This window comes from Elaeis guineensis, chromosome 1 (assembly GCF_000442705.2).
Source record: "Elaeis guineensis isolate ETL-2024a chromosome 1, EG11, whole genome shotgun sequence".
Lineage (NCBI taxonomy): Eukaryota > Viridiplantae > Streptophyta > Magnoliopsida > Arecales > Arecaceae > Elaeis > Elaeis guineensis.
Genome location: NC_025993.2, coordinates 184,537,112 through 184,564,715, shown reverse-complemented (window position 1 = coordinate 184,564,715; position 27,604 = coordinate 184,537,112). Strand labels below are relative to the sequence as shown.

The window sequence follows — 27,604 nt, the reverse complement described above, 5'->3', positions numbered from 1 at the left end:
TACTAAATGAATCTAGCCTTAAGACGAGGAAGTATCTAATTTTTTTAGTAAAAATATTTACATCATTTAACTATAAATAGTAATTACAATACCTATTAGCATATATTTCTATAATATTATATTATTATATTTTAATAATTACTTTCTAATTGAGAATTACAATTATATTAATATTATGATTATCTCGATATCTAGTTGTAATATAATTATGATTGCTCATAATTATATATAAATTTTTTTTAGAGGATGCATACTGTGCTTCTTTTCCTTAATGCATTTGGGATTTTTGCTCATTTTCAAGAAAAAAAAAACTTATATTATCATATTAATTATAATAATAGATATTATAATATTATAAAATTAAGTTTGCCATATTATATTATGAGATTATATATTCAACACTATATGAATAATGTAGAACAATATGATCTGTTTTAATTATGGTGTAATGTTGTTAAGAAAATATTAATTTGCAAGTGTTGGTATTAATTATAAAGCATTATCAGTAAGATATGTGATTAGAAATATGTTACATAATTGTTAGATCGTGGGTACTTGAACTAGTATTGTGATATGATAGCACATTAATATTGTTTGATATTATATAACTTTAAATCTATAACATTATGTCATATAATATAATATAATTAAAATTATATGAATATAATGTTGGTATTATGTTAAAATTATGATAATATAATATAAGATAATAAAATCATATTAAATATTTCCAAGACGTCCGGACCTGACGGCCGGTGGGAAAACCTCGCGGGAGATAAACAAATTGGGAATTGTTCCTGTGCGTCGAATCAGCTTTATTTTTAAATTAAAATGATGCCCTCCTAATCGAAATCTGCCACGTACCGAATCTGTAGACTAGCAGAAGGCTCACATGGCATGCACCCACATCCGATCCACGTCCATCCGGATCAAAAGAAACGCAACTTTTGGTAAAAGCTAAGCCCAGTCCGCCCGGCGCCCTTTGCCGACCGATTCGGAAGAAGAGAAATCCGGCCACCGCACCCTCCCCCTCCCCCGGGTGGAGGACGCCAATCCCGATCCTCTCTCGTCGATTCTCCGATCCCTGGTGAGTTTCTTTCCCGTTCCCCTCTTCCGCCGGAACCCTAACCCTAACCACGCCTCGCCGGAACCCTAATCCTAACCCTAAGCTCAGAAAGCTTCACTAACTAGCTCTCTCATGTCTCTGTCTCCCATCCTTATCCATCTCCCTGCCTCGGCTCTGGTTGCTGCTGCCGCTGCCGCCGTCCGCAGCGATCCGTGCGTGATTATTTTCTTTTGGAGCTAGGTTTGAACTGTTGCGGCTAAACGAATAAATCCAAGAAGAAAGTGAGTTGGTTGAATGTTTCCTTACTCAACGCTTACAATTCTTTTGCGAGAAAAATGGAATTTCTTCAAGTGTTTTGCTCTACCCAACTTTTTATAGCTACTTCGGGTCATTTTTTGGAAACTATATTATTATACTTCCTGTTTCTCACATGTTGCCTGCTGTAATTTCTATTATCCACTCTTAATCCATAATTAAAAGTTATCTTTGTTTTTATTTCCTGCTCCAGGAAACAAGATATTGCAGGAGACTTGATGTGTACTGTCTGATGCACAAGTGCTGGCAACTTTCCAAATAGAGACTTTTGTGGTTGCAAAGACATGTGGACGAATGTGTTCAGAATTGTATGTCCTGTTTTTTTTTTTTTTTTTTGCTTTCATATGCCAAGTAGTTTTTTTCTATTTGAAAGGATATCTTATGCTTTTTTTTTTTTTTTTGTTGTAATTAATTATTTAAGTTCTTGCTGAGGTATTGAAACACCTCTACCTGTCTGGTCATCGTATTAATATTTCTGTGCACTATAAGACCATGGTTTTCATTGTTAAACACTAGATTTGCTGTCAATTTTCATGTCATGGGAATGATTGCGGATGCTGACTATCATGGTTGTAACTGCTAAGAGTATGATCTGGTTGGACCTGTTGGGACTAGCATGACATTTTCTGAAGCTAGTTATAAAATGCTGTTTGTCAAAGAAACTCCTAGATTTTAAATCTAAATGTGCATGTGTTCCTTTGTTTAACCAAATAAGAAAAATTGTTTCCAAAGTCTAACTGTGCACCTGATAAATTGCACAACTTTTTAACAAGGGCATGCATATACAATGTTTTTGCTTACTATTATAACAACATTTTGATAACTAAGTGAATGAAGGATTGCCAAGCTAAAATCTGATACACAATCACATGGCCATGCAGTAGGGTAAAAAGCTTGTAATATGCAAGCAAGATAATGGAGAAGGAAATTTTTAGGTGAGGGAATTCATGAATATTGGAATGGTATCTTGTTGCCATGTTGCATGTAGGATGGTCTACATGTTTACACCTCTGGCTAGCTTCAGTCCGATTTTTGTGCCTGAAGTTACTTCAGGATAAGCTTGGATCAAGCCACCACAACATAAGGTGGGTTTATCTGGTGTTCTAGTTCTGCTTCAGAAGGTACACTTGGAGACTCCAGATGTTTTCATAGTTAAAGGATGATAGACAATATCTGATTGAGTTCACCAATGAATGAAAACTCTTCATGTTCAAAATGTTTTTTCCTTCACTTTTCTTTTGGAAGCAAACTTTCAAGTTCTAATTACTGCTGTGAGGATGGATTGCATACTTGTTAGTAGCATCCTTCAATTGTAACTCTTGCTGTTGGACAATGGGCTTCGTATTTTTTTCCACCACACTTGCACCACTCTCTTGGATCTCTTGGTCCTTAGCATTCGTATTTGTCTCAGTTTGACCCTTCTGTCCAATTATGCAACTCGTGTCTATGAACAAGGATAGATGATATTAATATATAAGTTTTTATATATGGCGAGATAAATAGGAACCTATCAAGAAGATCTTATGAGAATTGAATATTTTCATATAGAAGATGTAAAACGGATATTGGACACTATACATAAGTATTTTATTATTGAAGAATGAGTTTTCATCTTGTAGAACCTCACCAATTTTCTCATCGAGTGAAGGATATGAAATCAATCAGACTGATTTTTTGATTAAAAAAAAAGGTTTATGCGAAATCTTAGGTTTTTTCCTCATCCTCTGTCCTAAACCCATAGGTATGTATGTACGAATGCATGTGTGTATGAAACTATTTATCCATCAATTTTTTTTTTTTTACTTGTATAAATTATGTACACACACTGGCACACAGAGAGAGCGAGAGAGAGAGAGAGAGAGAGAGAGAGAGAGAGCAACCGAGCGAGCTACAATCCTATCCAGAGGATTTGAGTGCCAGTTTTGTTAGTGCAAACTACATGACTGATGAGATGTTGTAGAATTTACATCGGTGATCTATGATATATGAAAAGCCAAAAATAAAAACCCAATATTTTGAAGGTTCCTTAACACTGCACCAAGTGATCTCTGAATTAATGGTATTGATAATGCTAGGGTACTAAATTTTATAGTGGACCGTATATAAATTGAGATCCACTTTGCCAATCAAGATCATCAGAAGCAAATTTTGTTGGTTTAGTTACTTCTAACACCGTCAACCTAATTAGAGATCTGATCAACTTTCTTTTTTTTGTCTTCTTTTTTTGTTTGCAGGGAGAGCTTCAAGCAATTTCATGGTTCCAGTTTCTTCCATGTGATTCTGATCCAAACTCTCTACCTGAGAAAAGGTGTTTATTTTAGTCGAGCAATTATGATATAAAAGTTTCATTAAAGTGATTTAACACAGTCCTTTTTTTGTTGCTCAATGATATTTTCTCCAGTTTAAAGGCAGAGCAGAAAGATGCTGCTACTCATCTGATTCTTTCAGCTCATCTGCAGTTACAAAATGAAGGCTTTCTCAGCACATGGACTAACTCCTTTGTTGGTCCATGGGACCCATCTCAGGGAGTGCACAACCCTGGTGAGGATTCTAAGAATTGGCTGGTCTTTGGCCTTATAGTTCTTTCTGAGGTGAACATGAAATTCTTGTCATATGAACAGATGAGAAAATCAAGCTCTGGCTTTTTCTCCCTGGTCGTCACTCATCAATAATTGATACTGCTCAAGCTGCAGTATCCAGATTGAGAGGTTTTACTTCTTCTTACATTTCACCTTATTCTTTAAGGAGTATACATTTGCTGTTACTGAATAAGGTTTCTGCATCTTTTCTTTTCTTGAATTTTAACTAAGTGAGCATTTTTTGGGGCATATATGGGTATTTTGCTAAAAGTTGTGGGAAGTGGGCTGTGGCTAGCACCTGGTGATTCAGAAGAGGTTGCTCTTGCATTATCTCAGGCTTTAAGAAATTCTATAGAAAGGTTATTCCTCATTATTCCTGATGCTGTTAAAAATATGTCTGTATGCATATAAACCTTGTCTCATATTCATTTTATTGGATTGGCAGAGCACTTAGAGGGTTTTCGTACGTGAGATTTGGAGATGTTTTCACAAGATGTCATCCTTTCACCCTAAATGGAAAAAGCTTTAGGTTTGTCTACTGGATTTCTGTACTGCAATAGCTTGATCTATTAGTGAATATTCTTGCTGTGTTGCCACATAATTCTTGCACTTGTTGAAAATTCCTTAAAATTGATATTATTTTCTTGTCAAAAGTTACTTCTCTTAGTTTCATGCAATGAAGAAAAACCTAGTTTTTGATGAATTTTTGCTAGGATTGCTACCAACTATAATTATAAATTTGTAGTTATAGAATCTTTATGGGATTTGGTTCACAAGCTAATGCTAGAAAAGGGTGAATGATGATAGGCAACATTGCTTTTCTGATATGAAAGCAAAACAAGGTGAGGTAATCTGATTCTGGAGTGATAAATGGAAAGGAGGCTCTAAAGAGCCATAACGGATTTGCTGTAGGAAATGGAAGGCTATGCATGTCAGAGCCTCAGCTATACTTATAGGAATACTTCTGTAGAAATTTGAATTGCATGCATTGGACATTTCAAAACTTCAAATAGCAGAGAATACTGAAAAATTATTTTGGAATGCTTTTGACTTTGAAAGGCTCTGAGAACTGCATTTATTAGATTCCAGCTAACTATGATTTGCGTGGTTGGGAATTCTAGGATTGTAAGCTGTAGGTATGCAAAAACTCTACGGTTGGAGTGGTATATTTCATTTTGTTTTATTTTTGGTTTCCCATGAGAATGGATTTGTAATTATCTTGCTTGGAGTGTGGAGATTAAGCAGCTTTGCTCCTTGGGTTGGATTCAGTTGGTGAAAATAACCAAGAGTCCTTGATTATGTCCAACAAGACCTTTCCATTTCCTTATATCCTTCTCTTATTGTCATGGAAACTAGAAATCCTGTTTTCTATTTTTTATCTTTAAGCTTTGTGTGTTTTACATAGAACTTTTGGAACAAGAGCCTTTTTTTAAGAAACACCAATGTGAGAAAAAATTAGTCTTCAAGAACATGAGTAAACACTTTATTAAAACTGTAGAATGAAAAATTGGACAAGTCAAATAAGTTGAGGAAGCTAAATCTTTTGAAGAGAGCCCGAAGTAGTGTCATTTATAATGGGTAGTATGGCATATAAAGCATTTTAATTTGCTAGACTAGTTAAATCTAATGTTGTGCATGTGTTGCTCAAGTGGAACAAAAAAGTAAAGTTACAGATTAGAATATGCTTCCTTGAGGTAACTTATTGTGGTGTAAATATGGTAGTCTGTTATCAGGTCGATATCCAAAGATTCTAAACCCAATATGATCCAATTTTTGTGGGTTTGGGTCTTGAGAATTGCCTTATGTGCTATGTTTAGTTCAAGATTCTAAAACATTTTTGCATAGGTCAATTTTGGCTCAATGATACGACTCTTCTCAAATTCTTACTAGGAGAACTTGACCCAAAATATTCCCTTTTTTCAAGGTGTTTAAACTTTAAACATGCTTGACTATTCTCTCTAGCTAGGTTTTAGAGGGAAAAACATCTGATTTCTCATTAAACCTGATATACATTGTTGCCCTTTGCCTATCAGCTTAAGCTTTGGGGGTAAATTGGTTAGTCAACATGATATTGGATCTCAGGTTTGTTGGTCACAATTTTTAAACTATCTCCATAATGGTTATTTATTAAATTCCCTCTGTCATGTTGCCCTTGGTCTAGTCTCCACATGAGTGATTTGGGCTGCACCAGGGAGTGTGAAAGTCCGGTATACATTGTTGATCCTTTTCATATGAACTGAAGCATTTGGGGTCAACTAGTTAGTATTAAGTTGGTAGGTCAATTGTGATACTGATGCCCCATCTCTACTATCTCATTCATTACTTGTGGTGGAGCACAATCATGCAATACGTAGTTAGAGATTCTCTTCATGTTTGTTATTATGGGCGTTGCAATTTACTTTGAGTGTTTTATTTACTTCTCCAACTTTTCTATATATATAACCAACATTGGCATGGGACCGTATGAAGCTGTTGCAGAGCCATAAGGTACAGATTCAAGCTGCTTTGGTAGAAACTGAAGCCTAACTGGTAGTTTTTTTTGATAATTATAAAAATTTATAAATTTTGTCCACTGATAAATCTGGTCTAAAATTTTAATGGAATGTCCCACTGAACTGCTCAATAAACATGAAAAGGAATAACAAGAGTAGCTAATGTGAAATTTATAGATATAAGATGACAAAAGTTCCAGATACATAATAAACGTAATGTAGAAAGAGAAGCATATGTCCACATGTTACGAGGTTCAATCCTATAATTTCATCATGCTACCCTTCTTGGGAAATATACATTACTCCCTATAAAAGTGGTTAGTGGCTAATACAATTTGGTATTCAAAACTTAACGCGAATTTCTTAGTATATCAATACCTTGTTTGACTGAACAATTTTTTCTTGTGGCCAGATAGTATGGTGGTGTTTAATAGTCAGCTACCCTTTAACCTAAATCAACCGACCCTTTATATACAGATTATTCTCATGTTGTTCCTCAATTATGCCCTGTAAGCCTACATCCGGACCATTCTATCCATCAGAAGGGGGTTTATTCTTCTTGGTGGCTTTATAAACCTCGAAAATGCTTAGTGATTCTGGTAATGGTGCAATGATGCTGGGTGTGGGCTTGATTTATAGGATCACCTCCCAATGTAGGGAGTTCTCTTCTAGTTGCTTGGCTAGATCCTATTTTTAATTAGTTTCAAATGAATATTGATAATTTGAGCTTTAGCTAGGCTTTGCATATTCTATGCTCTTATTTGCTGAAAATATGTCCAGGATTTTGTTAAATGGTATTATAAGTATGTTCAAAATACTTCCTTTGTTATGTGCCTTCTTTATTTATGTATTTGTTGCAGGAGAGCACAACCAACATTTGAGTTCATCTTTTCTGCCACAGAAGAAGCAATCTATGTGCATGCAATAATATCCGCAAAGTCTGTAAATTTGTGACTGATCATTTTGTTTCACTAGTTCTTCTTTACCACATTTATAGTCTAGTTAGAATCTTACTATCTGGTATCTGTACTCGCCACTCGGTTTCTAGGCATATCCGGGGACTGTGCAGTGATGATATAGAAAGAATATCAAGGAATGGTTCCGTTCGTTCCACTCGTGAGGGACTCCCAGGTATATGATGTATTTTAGTGATCTACTTATCTGCTGTCCTACATATTCCTCTTGGATGGCAATGATTGCATATCTAGTTGCTGTACTGTGCCTTTTGGAATTCAACTTGGGTTAAAAACTTGTATATGCACTTAATAGGATGTGCATTATTTGTATATTTGTGTAACTTGTATCTTTTTTATATTGCACACTTTAGTTTGTTTTACTGCACCACCTTATCATATACATGTTTGAGTTTGGTTTCATATTGCACACTTATAGGATATGCTTAATTTACATATTGGAGTTTTGTTTCATAAGTAGAATTTAATTCTGCTTATTCTAGACTTTTAGGCTGTGTTTGGTGATCAGCTTTATTTCCATCAATGCTACCATACTTTTTAGCTAACCCCACAAACTCCATCTAAACAACCCTTTTTACCAAATATGGATAGGAGTCTTGGAGTGCATACCGAGTGTACAGATAGCTACCAGCTTGACCAACCAGGGTCCTCAAGTGACTAAAAGACTTGGGAGTCTAGATATTTTCAGGCTGGTCATGGAAAATATCTTTGCTTCTGCTTGATGGAAAGTATTGAAGATGTTAATCCATTTGGTTGCTTTATTTATATGCTTTAAATTTTCTTGGCTCCTATTTGATGTTATTTTAGATGTGTATTTAACAAATTATGTGTCTAAATAAATCTGGCTGATAAAGGTAGTTTGGCCATTTTCAATCCTAAATTGTTCCCCCCTGATAAATTATACTGAAAAAAAATGAGGGTTCGGCCATCAAAGTAGCCAAAAGCTTTTGATTTCTCTCCTTTGAAACCCATCTCTCCTTTGCTTTTTCCTCTAATCTTCTTTGCTTTGATTATTTTTTTTACCATCTTATTATTCTTTAGAGTTTTAATTATTTTTGACAGAGCAGTCAAGAAGAATAGCCTTGAAGGATTGATGGCTAACTCAATAACCTTGGCTATACTTGTTTAGATTTAGCGCTTTGCTTCTTTTCCCCTCTCTGTGTGTGTGTGTGTGTGTGTGTGTGTATGAACATGCTAAGGGGTTGAATTTGTAAATGGATTATTTTCGTCAAAAAGGTGAGCAGAAGGAACCCTAGATTCAAGTTCTGATTTTAGAGCTCAAGAGATGAAATTAGGTGCTATCTCCCTCTCAATTGAACTGTATGTGTGACATGAAGCTTCTTATTTGCTGTTTGTTGTTTTCTTGATATAATTTGTTTCTGCCCATTGTCATTTGTTGCCTTTTTTAACATACCTTACATGATTTTCCACAGATTAACTGCAGAGGTCTTACTAACTATTCATCCTATACTCTGATATTGTTATCCTTACATGTATGCTGACATTTGTAAAGAATAAAACTGGTTTCTGTCCTCAAGTTTTTTTAAAGGTTCCTGTGTCTGAACCCTCTGGACACCATGCACCTGTGTTACTTGTCCAGTTAATAGTGCTTTTCTGGCAAACCATAAAAAGTATTGCAGATGCGTTTCCATATCCTGCATGAATTATGTCTTGCAGAATATTGCTATTTATCTATTCTAGCTATGGAACTATTTTTCCCTAAATGCACTACTTTTTTTTTTTTTTTGTTGGCTATCTTGTGGGCCTTCCTCAGCGAGTCTGTTTTGTGCTTATAGATGGAGTAGAAAAATGGTATTATGCAATTCAGCCCTCAAGTTTCATTAACAGAAATAAACATTATAGTCCATTGATTTGAACAAATTAGTTGCTAGTGCCACTCACAGATTGTTTGCTAGCACCACTCATGTCATGCACATTCATTTGCTGAGGTTCACCTGATACATCTTATGGTCATGCAAGGTTTATGAGATTGCGAGTTGCATGAGAGGGTCTGAATGTGATTTACTATTTGCAAAGTAGCCCACATATCCTTCAATTTTGTTAATAGTCTTGTTCTTTGAATGGAGATTTTACTATTTTCTTACATAATTCTACTTACAGATATTTCTTATGTCAGATTAAACTCAAAAATAGTGCTTCTTAATGTAAATTATAAGACACCATATATTATGCTGGCATATAAATGTGATGTTTTGAATTTCAAATGGGTGGTTTTTGCCAAAAGCATGAATGGATAATTCTGATATTGGACTCCTTTGACAGTTATTGTTGGTCCTAATGGAATGCGAGGTAGGCTTACTGGATGTTGTCCCAGTGATCTTGTGAAGCAAGTATATATCAGGTACTTGTAATGTATATATTCTGCTTGTTTTTTTTTTTTTTTCCCGTCTCATGAATTTAAATTTAAGGAAGTGAAAAGCCCAGTGTGGTGAAGAGACAAATTCAAATAAAAATCTTTCCACACCCTCATTTTTTTAAAAGATAAAATTGACTGGATTGCTTTAGTAATAGGGAAATTAGTATGATGTATGATTTCTCCTGATTTGTCTTATGTTCTTGAACATTTTCAGCAAGTCGAAGGTGTCAAATGGGTTTACAGTTGGTATGCCTTTCCCTGGTGCTCCATCATCTGGCTGCCAGTTCAGGGGGCAAAGTTGCTATGTTGAAGTCACCCTTGGCTGCCCTTCCGCTTGTGGTGACAAAGTTTTGGAATCGAATGGCAATCAAAGCAACAATGCCATCCATCCTCATACTGAAGAGTCTCATTTTTCATCTGTTGGAAAAGGCCAGCAGAAGCAGGGAACAATTGATCAGCTTCCGATTCTTGAAAGAACATTCATTTACCCAGCAGATGCTGTGGTAATTCCTATGATGCACAGAGCCTTTGCTCGATCTTCCGTCAAGAGGTATTAAATTTCACCATCTTTTACCTTTTAATTTGTATTTGATTGCCATGCCATTATGGTTTTTCCTTTATTTGCAGATTCTGGCTGCAAAATTGGGTTGGAACATCAGCATTTGAGATGTGGCCACTATGGAATTTTTTGGGATCCTCTCGTATTGAGCAGTGGTCCGTCTTATTTATATTTCAATATATTCTTCAAGAAATCCTTGCTGATCTTCAAGTCTTTTTTTCTTTTTTCCTTTTTTTTTTTTGCATGGAACTGTACAAGTGTTCTGTTTAGTTTTTTTTTTTTTTTTTTTTTTGGGCTTGTTTAATGTAGCATTTCTCATCTGATATAGATGGCATGAGACCTGTTTTTTCTGACTATGTTTATGCAGGTTCAGCTTATGCATATTATCTACCTTTTTCTTTTTTCTTTATTTTTAATTGTTTTCACATCTGCATCATTTTGACTGAGGAAAGTGAAGTAAAACTGCCATGACATGGTGATAGTCAAGTGCAAAATCCACTAGATAGTATGCAACATATGTTATATATTAATCATAAATCCTTCTGCACTACCAAAAAATGTGAAGGGACTTCTACCTGATGCACATATTTCTGGAGTAAGGTATAAACTATATTCGGCCCCAGGTTATCCTCAATGAATCAGATTTTCTAATTATTTGTAGTTTTCTTGATCTCCCAGAAATTCTGGTTGTGTTGTCATTAGTTGTTTGTGGAGCCATTAGTTCATATTGAGCAAATTCCTGATTATTTTTGTCCTGTCACTGCCACAATTTCTTAGACCTAATAAAACCACCGTTCTTGCTAACCCAGCATTTTCATATGGTAAACAAGAACTTTTTCCAGGAAAAAGAATGATCAGTTATGCTGCCTAGGCACCCACGTAAGCCTGGTGAACTCTGGGAGACAAACTATACTGAATGAACTTACAAGAACTAAGAAAATCCCAAATGATTGGAGGAGTGTCTTAGTACTTATATATGAGAATAAAGGTGATGTACAAGATGGTTTTAATTATCGGGGAAATAAGCTTATGGATTACTTTATTAAATTATGGGAAATGGGTAATTGATCAAAGATTAAGAAAAGTAATAACAATTTTAGATTGTCACTTTGGATTTATGCCTGAAAGATCAACAATATTGGAGGCTATCTTTTTACTTCAATAATTGATAAAAAAAATTAGAGAAAATGGGAAAAGTCTACACGTTGTCTTTATTGATTTAGAGAAACCTTAAGATAGGGTTTCAAGAAGAGTGACTAGATGTACTTTTGGAATGGTGCGCATAAATGGTATAATTGAGGATATGTATGTGAGGGCAATAACAAGTGTTAGCAGTTGTTACAGTACAAGTATTTTTCTAGTCACAATAAGCTTACATCAAGGATCAACACTAAGTTCATATCTTTTTGTATTAATTGTGGATGAGCTCACAACTAATATCTCAGGAAGATATACCATGGTGCATGTTATTTGAAGGTGATATATTCTTAACCGTTCCAAAGAAAACTAGATTAAATACTATTGTGGATTTGTGGAGGTAAACTTTGGAGGAAAAGTTAGTAGAACAAAGATAGAGTATTTGGGATGTAAATTCAATGAGAATGAAAATGAAGATGCATTATCAATTAAAACAGCTTAGAGTGTTCGATTTCATTATTTGGTATCTATCATACAAAATAATGAGGAGATAAATGGAGATATATGTAATAGAATTAGATCTTTTGTTTGGAATATTATAGAATTGATGCATATCTTGGAAACTTAAAAAAATATATATATAAATAGAAAAACAGTATGGCCTACAATGTTGTCTGGCTCAAAGTCCTGGGCAATAAAGAAAGTACATGAAAACAAATTAAGTATGGTAGAAGTATGAATGTTAAGATGGATGCATGGTAGAACTAAGGATGATAGATTAAGGAATGTATATTTCAGATGAGTTGTAGGAGCTGTACAAATTAAGGACAAAGTGATGAAAAATCAATTGAGATGGTATGGATATGTGGAACGAAGATCTAAGGTGGCTTAAAAGAAATGTTCTTTAGTTTGTGTTGAAGGTTGCAAGGAAAGAAGAGTAAGACTTCAATTAACATGGACGGAGATTGTAAGGAAGGATATGGAGATACTTGGAATAACATCCAACGTGGCAGTATATAATTATACTTGGTGAATGAGGATCCATAAAACCAGCTCCAAATAGTTGGGAAAAGCCTAGATGATTGTGATTGTGATTATATATGATATAAAAAATGCTATGATACAAGGCAAACATACTTTATTTCCAGTGCACCATAGTGGCTTAAATTAAAAAAAAAAAAAGTAGCAGTATATAAGTCATCCTGAAGAATATTAATTATTTGTAAGCAAATAGGAAACAATCTATATTGGTTCAAAGAACACCACAAATAACATGCTCCTTTGACAAATTTTGAACGTCAAAGCATTATAAACAACTTAAGAGCAAGACTCCAACAACTTAGGAGTACCTAATGGTTAGCGTCTTAATCTAGTTAAAGCCTTAAACAGTTTGCATAGGACTATAAGGACTAAGGTCCAAATGCAACCTTAAAATGATAACAAGATACCCACAAATGATCGATCACTGTGATCGTTCCTCTCATTGTATCCATCATCGAGGCTATTATATCATCACATTTCTTGAAGTAATCAAAGTAGCACTTGGAGCAGAGTGTGAATTTGATGATATTTTGTTTGTGCTCAAATGAAATAGCCCCTAATTTGGCCATCACCAGAACCTTACTGATATGGTATGATATCATATCGATACATGGTATTTTCCAACATATCAAAATACGAGGTGAAGTACCACATGTTGACATGTTTCAGTGCTTGTACTTGATTGACACAGTATGGCATGGATTGTACAGACCTATATGCCTTGGTGGGACATCACACCCCCCCCTCCCCCCCGCCCCAAAAAAATAAAAGAAAAGAAAAGAAATAAGGGGCATGAACTACACAGGAACCATGCTAAATCCATGTCTATTCGCTCCAAACTACCCTTGAGCCGGGCCAGATATGAGCGAAACATTTCATTCAGTTGTAGCTGCCAATGTTACTTTGGACATGTGGTATGGGTGTCAAGCATCTAGGTAGAAGAATCCAATGCGGAAACTTTTAGGGAATGAGTTTTGGACTTACTATGTATCTTATAGATGTGCATGCTAATTTTTTTTTGAATTTGTAGATATCATTGAACAAATTGCTGCGAAATCTTCTAAAATGACATTCTTTGTATGATAATGTTAGACTGGGCAACTTTTATGTAGAACTGCGAAAAGCAACACATAGCAGTGATAATATCTTGATTTAATGATTTGAAGTGTCAAGGTGTGTCATTAAATGTCCCAGAGTGTATAGTGCATCACAAAAAAACCTGAATTATAGACTCTCATGGTCAGTTTGGCATTAGTCCATGCTTGAACAAACATATCGCCATGGAATTGCTTAAATCGGCCTTGAACCATCCATAAGTGTCCTTGAGCTGGCCAATTGCCAAGACACCCAGCTTGAAGCCCTACCAGCTTTACTCTTTCTCAAATCCTAGAACCACAAAAAAGAAATCACTGTAAATTTGATGGGGAACCATTTCAAGTGCTACTCATTTATGTTAGGTTTGAATAGTTGGAAAAGAAGGCAAACTTGCACACAGGGTTTTTGAGGGAGCAACTGAACCATAGTTTGTAGTAGCTTTCATATTCTAAAAGGATTTTTTTTTTTTTGTTTTTTTAATGGGGTTAACACATGGGGAAAGATGCTTGGTCTTGGTGGCTTATGTTCTTTTACTTCTAGGATTTATGGATGTCTAACATGAAGAAAGTTATCTCTATTGATGTACCTCTTATATTAGCATGGCTTTCTTGTTTCTATCTCTCTAGAAATTGTCTGAAGAGCAATGCAAGGCAAGTGCATGATGTAACGGGCAGTTTGCTAATGCGTACTGATGTATAATCTGGGTAGTAGACATTGGTTTATGTCTTTATAATATTGTACCGACCTATCAGTGGCATAATATGTACCTTGCTGCATCTATTTGTTTGGAGCAGAAACATGATTTTTTGAAGGGGTTGTATTAGAATCGAGTTCATACGGGGTCCTTGTAAATCTGAGACTGTAAAAATCAAACAATTATTATTATTTTTTCAGCAGTCATGTTGAACCATTTTTAACTAGCTTTCGAACTAAAACCAAACCTCCTCTTCTTTTACACACTGAGCATTCTAAGGACACTTGAGACAAGAATATCACATTTACTGGTCTTCTGTGTCTGGTTGTGCCATATGTGTTATATCTTTGATAACCTGTATTCTTATGATTTTACTTTGTTAAACTTTGCTTGCATGTATATCTTTTTGGCTTGTTTTTGGGAGGATCATAGAGTGCAAACAACTTAGCACTAACTATTTATGTTATTTTGCTTGTGGAATACAATTAGTAATTTTTCTGTGTGGTATAACTTATGCTTTTGTTATTCTTTACTGATAATGGGTGCATATAATTTTTTTTATCCATCTATTTTGGCTTTAATTTTCTTAAAACTCTCCTCTATTTTATCTATTTTACATCGTTTAAGATTTTCTTCTGCTATCCAGTTTTGCATTTGGAAACACTTGCAGCAGTGGGCCCTTGGATGGAGTTGGAGGTGACTTTAGCAGTTTGAGACTGCAAAAACAATACAATAGCAGCAGTAACAGCATAACTAGTAGCATCAGCAGTGTGAGCGGTACATCCAGCGATAGTGAATATGCAGTGGCTGCTGGAGCTGGTGATCTTGAAGCCGATGCTGACTCTCTTACATGCAGACATTCTGGTTTGTCTTCCAATGATCAGTTTGAGAATGATGGTCACAAAATGGTACAGTAGACTGATAGGCATCAATTCTATCCATTCTTCACTTGCACATAAAAAAATTATTTCTGCAATTTGTTATGGGATCAGAATTTTAATTTTGTGATTATCACTAATATGTTTCCTTCTCATCGTTTGAGAATTTTCTTATTGTTTCTGGGTAATCTGATTGATGTTATAAATAAGTACTTAAATTTGATAACTCCGGCTTTGATATCTGGAAGTACTTACTGTATGCTTTATAATTAGTCGAACATTTCATGCCTTTCAACTGAATTGAACTTACATGAAAAAAGTATTATGTGCCATTCTCAAACTGTTCAGTAGCTTGCATGATATCCATACAATGCCATTATGAGCTTACAGTTATAATGCATTAGAACTGGGAAATACACAAGTTCGAAAAAAAAAAAAAACACAATTAACATACACAATGCATCAATTAATTCGTTTTTTTTTTTTTTTTTAATTTGAGACATAGAGGCAAAATTAAATGCTTCGTACTAGTCTGTATGCATGTGGTGAGCAAATGAATGTGATTTCAATAAGTTAATGGAGTTATATGTTCTTCTAAATATATGGAATCATTGCTTTCAACATGTGCATTGTATAGTTTCAAGAAAGTTATAATACAAGCTAACAAATTCAGTCATTTTACATTACTAACAAGTAACAACACAAATGATCTCAAAAGTGATGATACACAAAATGGGAATTATAATTATATTTAATATTAACAACACATTTAGGTGTTTTGTATGTATACTGTCAATACTGTTGGTCTTATATTAATGGTCATACGAGTGAAGTTTATGTGCTCTGTGTGACCTTGATTTTTAACCTGGGTTAGTGAAGGATAATGGCTTTTGTTATTACGTTGTCCCATCTATAAGTTAAGCTCTGGAATGGAACATAAAATATTCAGATTTAGGATGGTCATGCACACGTTTATGATGGGAAAATAGGTCTGAGCCATGCCACTGGGTAAAAGTTTGTGCAGCCATGTATAGTTTCACATGCATTTATCCAGACAGATATGTAGTGATGCCAGCCAGCATGGATTATCCAAAGCAAGGTTTTGAATACTGGTGCTGAACTGTGTATCGTTTTCCACTAGAATGGTACAATATTGGTACTCTGGTATTGACAGTGCATACTGAAACTAACACATTCTGAAAAATTAAAAAACCTCTGTGCAAACTAGTATGGATGGTACGGTACTGTCGGTATGCATCACAATGGACTGATACAGACCCGTATGGCTGGTATGCATTAGTACAGCTGTTTTGGCATCCCAACACTCGTACCTATACTGGTTTTCTGCTGGAATGGTGGTAGGGGTCGTACCATCCTGTTTTGGTGGTTTTTGAAATCATGATTCAGTATGCATTATTCTTCCTAAGGACCCTGTTATAAATAGCTGTCCTTGATAAAGAATGTGCACCATTTTTATATGATATAATAATAAATTCTGTTCTCTGTAAATGTTTGGAAGTTTTATTCAATACTGGGATTATTTGATTGAAGAGGAAATTATTACATTTTTTTACATGTCTATTATATGAATCAGACATGTCACTGACTGAGCTTGATATGCTGGTGCTTAAATTTAGGTCTCCAAACGTGCACGCACAGGCACAACAGAAACAGCTGGTCAACCAGGCACAGTTGTAAGTGCAACTATCCAGGATGCTTATAATACTGAATATAGTGTTGCTGAAGCAAACAATTCAGCCGCTGCAGGAGCAGCAAATGTTCAGGTTGGATCTCGTTGGGATTGGGATGACGACGACAGAGGCATTGGCATGGACATCCAAACGCTCCTCTCTGAGTTTGGAGATTTTGGTGACTTTTTTGAAAATGATGTCCTGGCTTTCGGTGAGGTATTTTCCCCCAAGGGGCGCTGATCTGATTAGAGCATAATGTATTGTCTTAAGCTACATGTATTAGTACTAGTAGTAATTTGATGTTAATATGCAATTTTTTTCACTCTCTTGTATGTTTGCATTTTTATAGTTTCCATCAGTGTCTGACATACAGTTGAGATCAAAAAGTTGTAACTCATTCTTTTTTTACCTAAAAAAATTGCTTATATAAGAGAAGACACATTGCAAGATGAGGATTGGTAAAAGAAGAAAAACAATGAGGATTTATTCTGACCACAGTAACTATATGGTCCTCACCTTGTGCTGATTCTTTGACAGCTTCAGTCAAGGAATATTGTCTACAGTAGTGCATAACATCACTTAGAAATTTGGTCGATTGTTGGTTTGAATAAACCTAATCATTATGTAGTTTAAACTCATGGTACTTGGAAGCAAGCTATGGTTTGCTTTGTCTTGCAAACTGTTGAAATGATGAAGGTAAATGGCAAGGTTTAGTATAGGGCATTATACTAACATCTAAAGCACAAGTCTACATGAAAGACACAAATAGTGACAAAATCCCTATAAGGTCTTCTTTTTTAACTATCTAACCTAGTCGTGATTTGAGAAAATCGCTTGTGATGGATGCACGATATTTTGGTTCTTTCTCACGTTTTTAAATACTATTTTGTTTATTATTTATAATATTCTTTGATAACAAATGCTGAAGCTTTATTTCTTTTATGTAGCCTCCAGGTACTGCAGAGTCTCAAGCTCTTATTTTTCCAACTTCAGATTGTGGGGACATCAGTGGCAGCCCTATGGGAGGAATGGAAGTATCACATCAGAAACTCTCTCCTGTTGGGCTTGCATCTTTTGAGGGAATTAACCATCAATCTGTTGCACTTACAGAGGATACTAGAAACCAAAGTACAGAATTTACTAAGGATGCTAGGTCATCTGTTTTAGGAACCCATTCTTCAGCACCCTCAACAGGGAAGTTTGACTATCTGACAAAAGCTGAAGCCATGATGACATTTGCCCCAGAATATGCAGCAGTTGAGATGCCTGCTAGCGAGCTTCCGACGTCAATTTTTAAAAGCCCATACTTCCCTAGATCTAGAAAGGTTGAGAGTTCACATTCGAGCTCTGTTGCTTATGTGTATAATGCAGCACCACCTTCTCCTCGAACGATGACCTCAGAAGAAAAGCCTGAGATCTCAGCTAAACTCAAACTGGGTTCCATGGGGCATGGTGGGAATTCATCTTTTCAATCTTCAAAATTATACACACATGTACAAAGTGGGACAAAAAAGACTAACAAGAGATCAGTTAATGATGGTGTCCCTTCACGTGAAGTAGAGGTTCCATTCTCTATGTCCGGCATAAGTTCCTTAAGTACTGTCCCTACTCTCCAAAGGAAGAATGAAAACATGTTGGAGACAGCACATTTTCTGCTGTCTCTGAAGACCGTGCTTGCTACAGAACTTGAATCCATCATGTTCCAAGCTGCCATGTGTCGGATAAGACATACTTTATTATCTCTTAGCAATAAAGTTCCTATTGGGTTGAGGAGCGCTATATCAGATCTAGTCCAAAGTGATACAGGCACCAAATCAGACATTATGATCTGTAAATATGAGATAAAGAAGAAAGATAACATACCAGTCAGAATAGCTGGTGATAGTGATAGCGGAATGCATGATGGACCAGTTACTGCACAAGTGGGTGTTTGGCGATCGGTTGGAGCTCCTAAAGGAACAAAGTCTTCAATTACGCGCAATTCTGAAAATTCATCTTCTTTGCCTCTCAGTACATTGCATGATGAGAATTTAAATCTCTATGGACAAAGGCAACCTCTTCAGGATCTTCTTGATGCTCTGGCCTTGTTAGTTCAGCAATCTACTTCCTTCGTTGATGTCTCACTTGATACAGATGATGGTGATGGCTCCTATTGTTGGCTTGCACTACAAGAGCAGCGGAGGCGTGGATTTTCTTGTGGTCCATCTATGGTTCATGCAGGTTGTGGTGGACTTCTAGCCACATGCCATTCTGTGGATATTGCTGGCATTGACTTATTGGATCCACTTTCAGCTGATGTAAGCTTCTGTCTATGCTCTGTTTGGATGCTCTTTGATTCTATATTGTTGCTTTTTCATATTGTAATTTTGCACAGCTAATTATTTGTTTGTATTTGCATTAATTATTACAGTGAGGCAATCGGTCCTCATGTCCTACAAGATACCATCCTTTATGCAAAATTAACATCTGTATATTGATTGATGAAATTTTGAAGTGTGAACAGACATCAGATTCTAAAGCATGATAACATTGTCCTATAACATCCTTTTGTTTATAATGCTCCTGTTGTCATGAGACGCTTTATCCTCCTATCACTTTTGGTCAATGTGGCATAAACTCCTTTCAACCTCAAGCAGTGAAGGCATATTAGTCATCATACGGTTCAACATCACGTCCCCAAATTCATCCATCCTAGTCAAATTAAATCACATTAAAATCTTGCATGTGCTGCGCATGTGGCAATGGAGAGAAAGTGAGCTCGGTAGTCGTGAGGGTTGATCCTGCCAAACATTATCTTCTTGTTTTTTTTTTTTTGGGGTGGGGGTGGGGGTGGGGGAGCCAAACATGGGGGTGGAGTCACACCCCCACAGTTTGTATTTTAAGACAGAGAAGATCTGCCAAAGTGTTGTCAGAGATCATTTTATTTCAAGAATAAGCAATGCATGGAGATTTTGATTCAAGGAATGACAAGAAACAAATAACAAAAAAAAAAAAAAAGAAAAAAAGAAAAGAGAAAGGTATTAGATTGCTAACAAGTCAGGAAAACTACTATGGTTGAGTATGCATTATATAATAATCTATACAATGGGTTGAATAAGTGTTGAGAAAAGAAAATATTAGCTAAGTTGAAGGAGAGGAAAAGCAGGGATATAGATCAAATAAACTCTTGTTAGCTGTTGGAAAATAAGAAATCTATGAAGAAGAGAAAGAAATTAAGTAAGAATAACCATGATCAGGAAGATGCATGGGCAGCAATATTTGATTTAAAACATTGTGGCAGATATCAGTTCAGAATGAAGTTAGAGTTTGAAATTTTAGCATATGATTAGTTTGTGCTAGTCATGGAAATTCACATTTCCCACTGTTTCCAACATATAAAGTTGTTGGAAGCAGGAATACAAGTAAGGTAACAAATGATTTATGATGATGAATTAGGGGTGCTAATTGATTTCAATAGTGGTAAAATGAAAAAAATCTGTCACTGTTATGTTCATGATAATATTTGAGTTGGTTTTTGGGGTGGGGAGGGGGATGACCTGGAATGTTGGTCAAGATAATGATGATCACCTCGAACCTAGTTGATACTTGGCATTGTGGTTTAAAGCTTTTGAAAAATTTGAAACTGAAATAAACATTTCGATTGCATGGGATCAGCCAAATTCCAAGTCTGCTTTTTGGCTGAATTTTGGTATATGGCCGACAACTTCTTTTTTTTGGGTTATATATTTATTTATTTGAAGTCCAAAATGTATTAAATTAAGACTAACCTTTGATTTTGCATGTTTTGAAAGTTGGATGTTTAATTTCCTGACCTGAGACTTGAATTTGTTCAACTCTTGAGGATATTGCAGTTGAACAAAAAGTATTACTAATATTAAACCATCCTTAAAAGAAACCATTTGATCATGTAGAAGGTTGCAACATTTCCACCCCCGCTAAGGGCTCTTTATTTTTGTTCCTTTTTTTTTTTTTTTCAAATTTCTTGAGTAATTATGATGTTTACAGTTGACAACTTCCGCTACCTTGATAGAAAGTCTAGAGTAGAGGAGGGGCGGGGGGGGTGCGCATCTCATCTTGCCTTATAGATCTAACATGGCTCCAAAAAGAATAAGCCATACGCATCAAGGTGATCAGCAAAACATCCTTCTCCAGGGAAAAAGGTTGAGAAGGTTAAAGTTTGTGCCTGGATAAATTCATTTTGCATTACTGGTTAATCAGCAAAGAGATTGTTTCTTTTTTCCTCTGTATTGGTGACACCATGTACTGCCATTTTGCTTTCGATGCTATGTTAATTTATAGCATGATCAACTACTTTATGTTCGTGATGTTCCCTGTAATGGTGTGCCTATCGAAGTCTTTGGTGTTGTTTCCCTCTATGGTTGTTTCATATGGATATCAATTTGGTCGTGCAGCTTATAGTTTGACTGTTTTTTCTTGCTACAGATTCAAGCATCATCTGTGATTAGTTTGCTCCAGTCAGATATAAAATTAGCCTTAAAATCTGCTTTCGGAAATTTGGATGGTCCACTATCTGCAATCGATTGGTGCAGGGGTCGTGGCCAATCAGGTGATTCGAAAGCTATGGGAGATGGATATTCTTTTCAGTGCACTGTAAGTGAAGCTAAAGATTCTTCAAGCACTGTAACCCTCACTGGAGAGCCAATTAGCCCACCTCAGTCTACTGCTGGTTCATCTTGCCTCAGAGGTATATCTTGCTGCCCATACAGGATTTATGGTATCTTTCTATGTCAACATGATCACTGACTGAGAAAGTACTACCACAGAGGGAGCAAGAATTGATGAGTCATCTCAAAGGAGATCCAGCCAAGAGATATGCAATTCAGAGTCAGAACAACAAAAAGGCTATTGTCGTTTCAGGCCAACACCTACAATGCTCCCATTACCTTCTATACGTGTTGGGTATGCATTTTCTTTGGTTGCTTGCTGATGCTAATTTTCCAAGTCTTTTTTACTTTGAGCAAGCTTATTATGTGAATCTATATAAGATAGGCACATGATATCGTTTTGAAATAGGTATCAGGATGATTGGCTAGATATGCCAGCAAAGAATTTACAATTTTGGGAAAAGGGTCCTCTTGAACCTTATGCTTCACCGAAGCCAGTAAGTTACTAAAAGCTAGCTCCAAGTGCAATAAAAGAATCAAAATTTTGAATACTTTCTTTTTGGGGGGTCATCATAGATGCTTCACTGTATTTTTGTTTTAGTAATGCTCATTTATTGCTGTTGCATTTGCAGATTATTTTCTATGCCTTATGTCCAGATATTGATCTCCTTGCTTCTGCTGCTGCCGAATTTTTTCAACAGTTAGGAACCAGTAAGTCCATTATCTAGTTTTATTATTGACGTATAGTTTTTTTCCTTTAGTTTGTTAAGCATAACCTTTTCCAATTGTGATTTATTGTCTCTTAATTCAGTGACGGTTATGGAAGTGGGACCTAGCTTACTTGGGTTTGCCAGTAGGAAATAAATTGGACACACCAAGGCATAAAGCTTTCCAATGATTATTTGGCATCCCGTAGATACATGAACAATATGACAAAACTCTAGATGACATCACAGATGTGCATGGCAAATTTTGCTCATTGAACTCTCATGTCATGGCTAACCATGACCATAACCATAAAGCCTTGTCCCAACTGTTTGGTTAGCATTCTGAATCCTTATTTGTCAAAAATTACTTGCATGCCTTTCTCCTGTAGGTCTATATCTCTGTTTGCAGAAAAGACATTTCTAAGTTTTCAAGGAAAATAATTTGTGAATCTTAAATTTGTTATATGAAATGGAATGGGCCTTGGTATATGTCTGTGATGTCTTCTGATATTCATATGTGTTTATTTCACAGTAAGTGCTATTCTTCCTAACCGATTTCGTGTTTCTCCAGTTTATGAAGCATGCAAGCTAGGAACACATTCACCTCAAATAGGTGGACAGATGGACCCATCCTTGGCAAGATATTTACCTTCTGGCCTTGTTCTTGTTGATTGCCCTCAACAAGTGAAGATTGCCAGCAATCATATTACTGCTATCAGCTCAATACGTGATTATTTTTTGGCACTTTCCAAAGGTTGGAATGTGAAGAACTTCATTAAGTCTCTTACAAAGGTTATCAAGGAACTGAAACTTGCTCCGAATTTGTCAATAAATCAAAAAGAAGGAAGTAGTGGGCCTTGTACGGTATGTCTTTATATTCTTGTTTTCTGGTACTTTAAATACTCACATTTGATATTTGATGGCAAGATGAAGTTCCCCAGGTTGTTTTTATGAGGCTTGATGGGGATAGTTATGTTTATTCCAATACTTCATTGATTTTGTGAAAATATGGCAACATCACATTTTCCTACATAAAGTGGAAATAAGATATGTTGACACAATCTCTATTGCAGCTCGTACTTATATTGATTCCACTGCCTTCTTATTAGGTTTTTACTTGCATGTAGTCACACTTCTGATTTGAATGTTCTACAATAATTTCTTTAGATAATTAATTTCTCTGCTTATGGATGTGCTGTGATCTTCCATTGGTGGTTGTAAATGGAAAAAAAATGTACTCATAGAGGTCTTTTAGCTAAATTTAAATAACGGACTTACCTGACTTTCTAATTTGTCCAGGTAGTTTATGTTGTATGTCCCTTCCCTGAGCCTAGGGCAGTTCTACAAACACTGATTGAGTGTGCCAGTGCTCTTGGATCGTTGGTTCTGTCACCAGACAAAGAGAGACGATCTCTATTACAATCTCATGTTGCTAGGGCCTTAAACTGTACTGCTGCTGCAGATGAAGCATCGGCATCAAATGTTGTAATGCTCTCAGGGTTCAGTATTCCTAAGCTTGTTTTGCAGATTGTTACTGTGGAATCCTTGCTACGGATCAACAGGCCAACTAATGAGGTCGCCATTTTGAAGGACATCGCGTTCACAGTATACAATAAGGCTCGACGAATCGCATGGGCTGCTCCTGCCTCTGACATGCTTCAGTCATCAGCTGCCTCAGGGCGATCTCAATCCACATTGATGCATGTAACTTCTCCTATTCCAGGCCTGTGGAAGGACTGCCATGCTTCTCGGTTACCTGGAGCAACTCTTGCAAGAGAGGCCGAACTTGATTCTGCCTTAAGACCTGGCACTTGGGATAACTCATGGCAAACATCAAGGGGTGCAGGGTTAACTTGCGAACCAAATAGACCAGTAGACTTATGTGGTCAGGATGACACAAGGTACATGTTTGAACCACTTTTTATATTGGCAGAACCCAGCTCCATAGAGCATGGAACCCCTTCCACTGTGTTTGGTAGTGCAGTGTCCGAGACTTCAAGTTTAAAATCTGTTATTGATGACAGTGGCATGTATATGCAAAGTTCATCTTCTGGAGTGAATGCAGATATTGGAACAACCTCCCTGCTTGATGGATCGGAGCATGACTCTAAAACAGCAGGTCTTCATTGTTGTTATGGGTGGACTGAGGATTGGCGCTGGCTAGTCTGCATCTGGACAGACTCTAGAGGAGAGTTGCTTGACAGTTGCATATTTCCCTTTGGTGGCATCAGTAGCCGCCAAGACACAAAAGTTCTCCAAAGCCTTTTTGTCCAGATTCTGCAACAGGGCTGTCAAATATTATTATGTTCATCCACTGATTCTGCTACTGCCAAGCCAAGGGACATAATAATCACACGTTTTGGATGTTTCTTTGAGCTTGAATGTCAAGGTAATTGGAATGGTTAAACTTATGTTATTTTGTAGATTTGTAATGTAAGTCATGTGTATTCTGTTCGTTCAGTTACCAACTTCTTGTTGTGAACAGAATGGCAAAAAGCTATCTACTCAGTTGGCGGCAATGAAGTCAAGAAATGGCCTTTACAACTGCGGCGGTCCATGCCTGATGGCATTCCCTCGACAACTAATGGGACTTCTCTGCAGCAGCAGGAATTGGGTTTAATTCAAGACAGAAACCTACTCTCCTCACCTAGCCCTTCTTTGTACAGTCCTCATTCCAAGTCCAGCTTCATTAAAGGTGGTCTGGCTCAATCTAGCACCAAAAAACAGCTCTTAGCAGGACAGACAGGTGTAGATAGCCCAAGGGGGTTGTTGCAATGGGTGCAGAGCATCAGTTTAATTGGAGTTTCCATTGATCATTCGTTGCATCTAATTCTTCAGGCAGATATGTCTTTCGCCGGTAAGTCCATCCTTACTGAATTGCAAATTTTTGAGATATTAGTTTATGTTGCATTTATTAGTGTTACATGTTTAGGGCTGATGGGTCTGTCCAGGTGGATCGTTCTTTAAATGATGCAAATGCTGTTTATATTCACATTTACAATTATATGACGATAGAAAGTTTGTTTTTGTTTGTCTGGATTGGTGGGATTGTCCGGTCATTCAAACAATTGCTAGTCTGAAATCAACTCTAGCAATAAAAAAAAAAGAAGTTTGAACAATGATATTGACTGGCTTGGTTTTGTTGTGCAAACGTAAGCCATAGTCATAATTTAGTAGATCTGTTTGAAAGCTAGTTGTCATTCTTGTAAAATCATGGCTATGAATGGGAGATGGTCAGTAATTGGCGTTTTTCATTTCTTGCCATCTGTTCAAGACAAATGCAACTAATTAGCTTGCTATTATTCTTTGGTAGAGTTGAGAGACGAATAGTTTTTGCTCATTAATTTATTATTGAACTTTTTTGAGGTGGCCCCAAATAGAAATGCTTGGTGGATGATGATCTACAAAGAAGAACTCAAAAAAATTGGGATCTGAAAAGTTCTTGAGGTGATTAAGATTCATCTCAAGTATTTTCTGTGCTCAATTGCATGTGCATTGGCTAGTATGAAACAATACTAGCATCCCTCTTGGTTTCTTGTGTCATATTTTTGATATAGTTTCAGGCTCTTACTTTCTTGGCAAGTTGTGTTAAAGAGACACCAGTTTTTATTCTTAATCTTAGACCTCTAGAGTTCCTCCATTCTATCTAGCATTTTAAAAAGCAGCTGCAGTAGATGGTGGGCAGTAAAGGGACCGCATAGTGCGTAGGCAGCATGCAGGCTACATATGCAGGCGCATATGTGGTTACTATTTTTAAATATTTAAAATTAAATGTAATATGTTTAATACAATAAAAACAATAATAAAGTTATTAATTTTTATGGATGCATGGTAGCAATATTAATAACAAAAAGAACTAATAACTAGTGCCTCTTACTTGGTATCTAACATCCAATAAGAATACTTGTATCAGGCCCACATGGAACCATATCAAACCTAATTGTCAGCTCGAACCAGCTTCACTTACATGAGCCTACGTTAGATTGGGCTGTATATATAGCTCCAGAACGATACATGGGCTCACATTTGCAGCTTTACAGTACCAAACAAGCCATATATGTGGTCGAGTGATGCCAAGTGGACCACCTTTTTGGTCTGTATGCAATGTAACTGCATATAGTACTTTATATGGGCAATGCAGGGTAGTCAAGGGACTGTGTACGCATAGCAGGTGCAGGTGCATATGCGGTAGTATGCCCTGCATTTTAAAACACCGGATCTGTTAACATTGTAAATTCATGACTTAAACATATGTTTTATTTTCTGCTGTCTCAATAGTTGGAACTCTTCAGCTTTTATTATCATATTCTAACTTATCTTGATTATTGATATATCAGAACTCAAATCAGTCACATATTGCTGAGATATGGTTAACTATATTTAAGATATTTTAGTTAAACCGTTTATCCAGGTGCATATGAAATTCTGATTGTCATACGCATGGGGAATATTCATTTTTTATATAATTTTACTGCAAAATTCTGGTCATTATGGTAATGATGTTTGACGCAGGTGGAGGATCTCATAGCAGCAGCAGCTCAAGCCTTTCAGGCTACTTAGAAGGATTCACTCCGGTGAGGTCTCTAGGAGGGTCTATGCAGGAACCTTATCTCCTAATCCCCTCGCCTAGTTTGCGCCACCTACCTCCAACACCCTTGCAACTTCCCACATGCCTGACTTCAGAGTCTCCGCCCCTTGCCCATCTTTTGCATAGCAAAGGGTCTGCAATTCCCCTGGCGACGGGATATGTTGTTTCCAAAGCGGTCCCAACCATGAGAAAAGATCCAGCAGAGTTGACAAAGGAAGATTGGCCTTCTATTCTTGCAGTCAGCCTTGTTGATCACTACGGACGCAACAATAACAGCATCCAAGAAAAGATGGTCCGAGGTGCTGGTAACATCACTATTGGTAAGCAAGGTAGGAGTTTGACTCCGGAGGTCATCAGTAGAGACTGTGAGACAGAGACTCATTTGGTTTTAGAGTCTGTAGCAGCTGAGCTTCACTCTCTTTCTTGGATGACTGCAAGTCCGGTGTACCTTGAAAGGCGCACTGCACTACCTTTTCACTGCGACATGCTTCTAAGACTAAGAAGGCTACTGCACTATGCGGATAAAGAGTTTTCTCGGCCACCAGAGAAGACACTGCAAGCTTAGGCAAGTTTATGGTCTTTAGGCAGTCTATAACACCAAATTTACCAGCTGATTTTCTCTTCTAAACATATCTTGTACATTTTCAAGTTGCTTCTAACACCAGGATGTCTGGTAGGCTGCTACTGATAATTTTGATATTTTGGGTTGCCTGGAGGTGTAATATATCTATTCTTGTAAGTATAGTCATCATATTCAATTGATTTTCACCGAGGATCTCATCTGTA

The 27,604-nt window shown here is 36.5% G+C and overlaps 1 protein-coding gene across 2 annotated transcripts; it reads left to right on the top strand.

Moving 5' to 3' along the window:
- Positions 1 to 948: 948 nt before the first annotated feature.
- On the top strand, positions 949 to 27,604 carry LOC105040123 (mediator of RNA polymerase II transcription subunit 13). 2 transcript variants are annotated; one of them, XM_019848379.3, is made up of 25 exons: positions 949 to 1,087; positions 1,273 to 1,347; positions 1,575 to 1,689; positions 3,616 to 3,689; positions 3,783 to 3,922; positions 4,003 to 4,089; positions 4,232 to 4,319; positions 4,406 to 4,489; positions 7,313 to 7,390; positions 7,501 to 7,583; positions 9,710 to 9,788; positions 10,018 to 10,353; positions 10,431 to 10,517; positions 14,976 to 15,193; positions 16,845 to 16,901; positions 16,966 to 17,114; positions 17,846 to 19,195; positions 21,342 to 21,603; positions 21,683 to 21,818; positions 21,933 to 22,020; positions 22,156 to 22,234; positions 22,802 to 23,094; positions 23,530 to 24,619; positions 24,716 to 25,087; positions 26,743 to 27,604. In XM_019848379.3, exons 3-25 carry the CDS (start codon positions 1,666 to 1,668, stop codon positions 27,381 to 27,383), a joined length of 5,895 nt encoding a protein of 1,964 aa, XP_019703938.1. In that variant the 5' UTR covers positions 949 to 1,087; positions 1,273 to 1,347; positions 1,575 to 1,665; the 3' UTR covers positions 27,384 to 27,604. The 2 variants fall into 2 exon arrangements, with proteins under 2 accessions (XP_019703938.1, XP_010914812.1); XM_010916510.4 differs by having other exon boundaries at positions 14,976 to 15,237; positions 16,845 to 17,114.